This window comes from Temnothorax americanus, unplaced genomic scaffold (assembly GCF_048541705.1).
Source record: "Temnothorax americanus isolate GAGA-0224 unplaced genomic scaffold, ASM4854170v1 Scaffold15, whole genome shotgun sequence".
Classification (NCBI taxonomy): domain Eukaryota; kingdom Metazoa; phylum Arthropoda; class Insecta; order Hymenoptera; family Formicidae; genus Temnothorax; species Temnothorax americanus.
Window position 1 is genome coordinate 1,595,442 of NW_027509286.1, and position 6,830 is coordinate 1,602,271.

At 32.1% G+C, this 6,830-nt stretch overlaps 1 protein-coding gene across 2 annotated transcripts in view; it reads left to right on the forward strand.

Annotated features, from left to right (window-relative positions):
* The window catches only part of LOC143895114 (RNA-binding protein 24), a 30,626-nt gene extending 26,979 nt beyond the window's left edge, over positions 1-3,647 (forward strand). For both annotated transcript variants that reach the window (XM_077401955.1, XM_077401956.1), the window contains exon 6: positions 621-3,647. In XM_077401955.1, the coding sequence (XP_077258081.1) occupies positions 621-781 (161 nt within the window). In that variant the 3' untranslated portion in view covers positions 782-3,647. The remainder of the gene's footprint in view (positions 1-620) is intronic.
* Positions 3,648-6,830: the final 3,183 nt, after the last annotated feature.

Consider the following 6,830-nt stretch of genomic DNA (forward strand, 5'->3'; position numbering starts at 1 on the left):
AGTAAGTTCAAAAGTTTTCAAGTTATGAAATAGAATTTCACTTTTCTTATTACTTCTTACATACTTTTATTTTTTTATTTTCAATTTTTTTAAATAACTGCATATGTATTTCTTACATTAGCTTATACGTTCGCGCACGAAGTCTCTTCACTGTTCGATGCTCGAAAATAGGCGAACAACGAACAGGATAAAATCTTGCATGCGCTTCACGAACTATAAAATTGACGCATATAATATATTGCCAGTCTGTCTGTGCTGTCTGTGGTGATGGTGGCGGTGTTCTCGGTGAGTGATGGTGGTCAACGAGAGAAAGCACTATTCGCTTTACGTATTACAAGTGTATAGTAATATAAAGAAAAAGCTGAGGCACGCAATAAGATTCTCAACGCGCACAAATCGCTTGCGTATGGCTTTTTCTATGATCTGTTACGTATCAAGGAACGATATTTTACCTCGAACACGTACGCTAGATGTGTTATCTCTCATGTGTAAAATTTTAAACGTATTTAGAAATGAGAATTTTGTAATAAAAGCTTCAATAAAAACAATTATAAGATTAAATATCATATTATTATATTGAGTACGCATGATGCTTATGAGACATAATTTTTTCCTTGCAGCTAATGCAGCCGCGGCAGGTTACGTGGGACCGTACACGTACGCGACTTTGCCAGGTGCCGCAGGACTACCGGCAGCGGCAGCGGCGGCGGCAACGGCAGCTGGAGCAGCTTTCCCAGGCTTACCGTATCAGACAACACCTCAGGAGGCCAGATTGCAATAAAGCTTTATTAGATAGTTGCAGCTAAGCCTTCTACGAGACAGAAACGGGTGACAGAGCTGCGCGACACATTCGATCCTCGATTGTCGTCTTCGGGGATCGGCTCATCATCTTCCTCGTTATTAGTTATTTTTCGAGAATTCTATATGTTCCTGATTACGTCTCGCGAATACACCAACCGCGAGAATCGCAAGAGGCGAAGAGGATGAGCCTTGACGAAGCGACAGACCCGTCAGTGACCCGCAACTTCTCGCTAACAATCTGTACTCTTCCCTTTTCGCCTCCCCGATCGAATCTTCCTCTCTCTTCTCTCATAGAGCCTGGATAACTGGCGCGCTCGACCAACATAACGTGGAATTTTAGAAAAGACGCACCGATTTTTAGAGTTACGATTATAATTATTTATAACGAGCTGGCGATCGCTCGTTCGGGAAAGTGATCCTCGACGCGCGAACGATTCGGAACTTGAGAGCCGAAAAAAGAGGCTTAAGTGAACGTACTTTGGTCCGTATTTAAAAGGTATGTGCGTGAAAGGGCTTTTATTATTATTGGCTTTCGAACATCACGTTATTCTAATATTTGATGTTTATTCTAAAATGTCACAACCGGGCGATGTATCGAAATGTAACTACACGTTATGATTTTTGAAACATAACTTGATTTTTTAATTTATCGAATATTATAATTCTGTGCGCTCCTATATACATTTTCGTCGGTGGTTCCTAAATCGAACGATACGTTCGCGCATACGAATTCTGTAAGCAATCTTAACGGTGTCGCTCGAGAAACTTCTCTTCAGAGAACATTCGTAGCTATGACACACGATATTCGTCTTCTATGTCTTCTATGTCTTCGACAAAGTTAATTGAATGCGCTAAAAATATATCGACGAAGATTAATGCGAGAAGTCCGCGTAATAGCTTTAGAATCAGTTACAGAGATGCGCGTTTTCGGAGAGAACGTGTTTTAAATTTTAGTTAAATTTTAAGTAGATCATAAAAAACGTAATGATAAATAAAATTTCTAGTGCTATAAGTTGTTAAGTTATATTTTCACGCGCGTTTTCCGGTGAAGAAAAAGGTCGCGTTTGTCTGTAATGGATCAACTTTTAGGATAACGCCTTAGGAAAGCGAGAGACGGAATTTATAGCCTCCTTGGCGAATAAGAATTTGCTATTAATATAAATATACATGTTGATATGTTCACATATATGTTTATAGTTATAATAATTATAATATGTAATAATTATAACTATTATATATCACGTAACATATAATTATATATTATATATATAATAGTTATAATTATTATATATAATATATAATAATTTTAACTATATATAATTGTAATTCTTACATAATTATTCTTTTTCTTCAAAAATTGTTTATAGATACCGTCTATAAATATATCTACATATAGAATACGTTGTAATAACAAGGTATATCTTCCAAAGTACTTGTCTACCGATATATTAATTCGTGCGCACTGCTTGTTTCGGCTCTCTGTTGCTTATCAAAACATTATTTTACTTATATATATATATATATATATATATATAAATATATCGATATTTATTACAAGCTATAAAATATTGCGCGTATTACTAGTTGAGATATTAATTGATTTTACCGAGATAGAATCATAAATGTGACTTATTTATAGAAAAAAAATGAAGCGTACATGATTGTCGAAAACGTCTTATCTAGCCGCGGTGGCCTTAAAATCGCACATCAGCGAACGAAGTGTCTTACTTTCGAGGCCTTGTTGTGTTAAGCAACTAGATACTAAACGAAGTAACATCGACCAATTTTATGGCGATGCGAACTCGCAGAGGATCGAGGAGTAAATCGATTTTATTTGATAAATCACTCTCATTGATACGGAGCGAGCCTAACACATCTTATCGCTATCCAAGAAAAAATTTAATTTTTTGTAACGATTAGTGATTCTAATGAGAGTATCTGTTTTAAACGTAAGCGTACGTTTTAAACATTTGTATCGCCTGATTATTGTCGGCGATAATTTTCTGACGCTTGATCTAATCGATAATTTTTCGTAAAACTCAGAAGAAAATGTACATGCGTCTACTCTTAGTGATTCAGTGCCTTAATTAGCACAGTCGAGTAGCCGTAATGATTAGAAACTAGTCAGCGATTTCGTTAGTGCAACGCTCGACGCGCTAACTCGTGTACAAGAGTGACGCTCAACGAAAGGGTGAGGAGAGCTAAAGGAATATCAAAATGTAATCAACTAGGATCGGGTTATGAGGAACGTCGTTGTCTAGTCCCAAACCCTTTCAAACCTTAAACGAGGTTAACTCGGTTTGTTAGATTTGTAAGTAGAAGTTAACGGACACGGAAAAAAAAACCAAAAGCGAAACTTTTTGTAAAAAGTTAGAAAGAGAAAACGTTAGGAGAATTTAGTGTTAAGTATTATTATATAACGTAATAGCAAAATAAATTATTATTATTATTGTATTATTTCATTATTGATATTACGTTTTATTATTACTATTATTATTATTATCATTATTGTCACTATTAATTATATGGCATTGTTCAAGTACTTAACGAATGGATGGAATTATGAATATACGTGATTGAAGAATTTGTTATAAAAACACGCTGAGGCTTCCGCTATAAGTGAAGAGGATGGTAATAGAAAATCTGCGATGAAGACGCAAAGAAATGGATTCTTATCATGGATACGATCTTTCTTTTGAATATCCTATACTCCCATTGTATATATAGACTTAATTATATAAATAGGTTGTAATATATATTGCCTGTTATCCTCAATAATATTAATATGCGCTCTATTACTAGATTCACGAAAACCGAAAACAAATATATTGTCATTAAGAGAAAAACCCCATGTGTTCTTATCAATTAATTATGCGTATCCTTTGTGTGTATCAATCTGATACATAGCAAACGAATAGAATATAATAATTTATGAGAGATCAAACGTTTTTATATGTCTAATATCCATTTCTACGAATATAGATTAACTTTAATCTCTAATCCTTATAGAAAAAGATAAAATAAGTAAGTTAAACCGAGATAAAGTTAATCTGCATTGATAGAAATGAACATAAATGTGACACAGATACATTTTTCCCATTTTTCTGTATACTTAAAAATGTTCTATTTTATATTTTATAATTGCCGTATATTCTTGTTAATTGTATGAAACAACGGGATTCTCTCAAGTTGCTTTATGTTCGCTTTGTCCGAAAGAGATCCGTCGTCATTGGCTCTGTGTCGTCGTTTTTGACGGCTAAAGATAAATCTAATGGCTTCGCAGGATCAGAGCGTCGCGTCGCGACAAATCTCATCAAAAACAAGCAAAATGAAGAACCGCCGTCGTCAGGACCGTAACAACTACGTAAAAATAACTAAACCGCTACTGATGGCACGAAGTGATGATTTTACACTTGCGCTTCCACAGAGCGCTCCCGCAATCATAATATGACGCTCTTATGATAGCGTACTCAAAACATTTATTAGAATCGAGAATCTTAATACGGAAATATTGAAACTGCGATAGTTTCCGAATATGAAATTATCAACGTTAGTTAACAGACTTATGTAAAATTCTCGCGCTTAATATGCATATAACTTGTAATATAAATTGGTATTTACCAATTAATTCGTCTGTTATTGATCTACTATTTTAATCGTAAAATCTGAATAAGCTTGGGCTTGATTCGGTACGTCATGCTTGGCGAGAGATGACATGAGATCCAACACAAATGATAGGCTTTCCACACAATCAATATTACTGTCATTACAATCTTCTTTATACACGTCTTTATAAATTTTCGTATCAAAATAAATATCCCGTTATTACGTTGCCGATATTCTATCGATATTAAAATATTTCAATATAATACATTAAAGATATAATATTTTAATGTCACATTAATATAATTGACACATAGATATGTAATTGATTTAATTTTTTGAATTAATAATCCGTAGATAAAATTGTTCTATTCTCTCTGCAACAAAATATTTATTGGATCTCACGTCTCTCTTTTCTTTCTCATGTTATTTCTTCATTTCAAATAATATAAATTCAAGTTATAATAAATCTGGATGGATTGGGCTATGTTGAAGATCAGGCTAAAATTAGTGCATCATAAGTATAAATATAATTAACAATTATTATCTCTCTTATTAAATAAATTACTAGAAATATACGGTATAAGATTATTCATGAAATATTTACGAAATATTTTTTTTTTGCTTTTAAACTTGTGACGCTTTGAAAGTATCTCTAGCTCAGTCTAGGTATTACTTTCTAATTTGACTTTATTAACGGCGATCCTTGTTTAACACAAACGTAACTGTTTGCAACTTTATTTGTAATTAATGCAACATCAGACTATTATGATGTAAGTTTGATAGGAAAACGGGGAGTAGCCCCGGACATTATTGAAATTCAAGTATACCGCGTATCTATGGTCATTGTTTAAACATTCTGCATATGTCGAGATACGCAGAAGGGCATGCATATTAGAATGTTTAAACAATGGCCATAGATACGCGGTACACTTATGAATTTTAATAATGTCCGGGGTTACCCCCCGTTCCCCTAACTAATTTTTCATTAGACTCAATAGACTAATGTCTAAAGCTTCAATATTAGTATCTGATTATAATGATTACAGCATTAACTACGGCAATGTATCTACTGCAATTACAGTCAATTACTAATACATAAAAAAGTACAGTGATAAAGACTTTCAATTAATTCATATCTGTAATTTTACAAATATGCAATATCACAGCATTAATTATGATTTTTAATTTAAAAATTTTTTTGTAATCTATAAAACGATAAGAAGAAGAAGAAGAAGTGATCTTGGCTAATATAGAATACATCATGATCACTCTATCAATTATTATCGCGTATTTTAATTAACTTATCTATTCATAATCTAATAGACAAAGCAATCACAACATTAACTACGACTACAGCACTCTCTATAGAACAATTAAACAATGATCACGGCTAATATAGAATATATCATGATCACTCTATCAATTATTATCGCGTATTTTAATTAACTTATCTATTCATAATCTAAAATAGACAAAGCAATCACAACATTAACTACAACTACAGCACTTCAACTCTATAGAACAATTAAACAATGATCACGGCTAATATAGAATACATCATGATCACTCTATCAATTATTATCGCGTATTTTAATTAACTTATCTATTCATAATCTAATAGACAAAGCCATCACAACATTAACTACAACTACAGCACTTCAACTCTATAGAACAATTAAACAATGATCACGGCTAATATAGAATACATCATGATCACTCTATCAATTATTATCGCGTATTTTAATTAACTTATCTATTCATAATCTAAAATAGACAAAGCCATCACAACATTAACTACAACTACAGCACTTCAACTCTATAGAACAATTAAACAATGATCACGGCAAATGTAGAATATATCACAATCACTGTCAATTGCTACCGCCACATTTTAATTAATTCTTGCACTCATAAATTAATAAATATGTAACGAAACATTTTAAAATTATTATACTAATATTAAGATTGATATTTTTTGTAATTAATAGTGTGATGCATAATAAAATTCTATTTCTCTAAAAAATGTGTCAATATATAATTAGTAAATAAATTAAATAATGATAAGCTGACCACGTGATTTATTTATCACTTATGTATTATATTAAGTCAATTATATAATCAGTACTTATTTGATTGTGATTTGAGTGTGCGAGTATCGTATGAATTCTTTATATCGATATACAAGAAAAATCAATTAATAATTACAAATATCTTTAAATTAAATAAAATGACATATTAATCTTTAGCATAGCCCATCCGTTCCAAGGCAATGGATTTGTGAGATATTATATAACTATCCGTCTCTATGATATTCTCAATGCAAACTTCTGATTTTTTAGATAAATTATAATTATAAAAATAATATTCAAATTCAGGATTGACGTTCAAAAAGTAATGCATTCAGATATTAAATTCATAAGAAT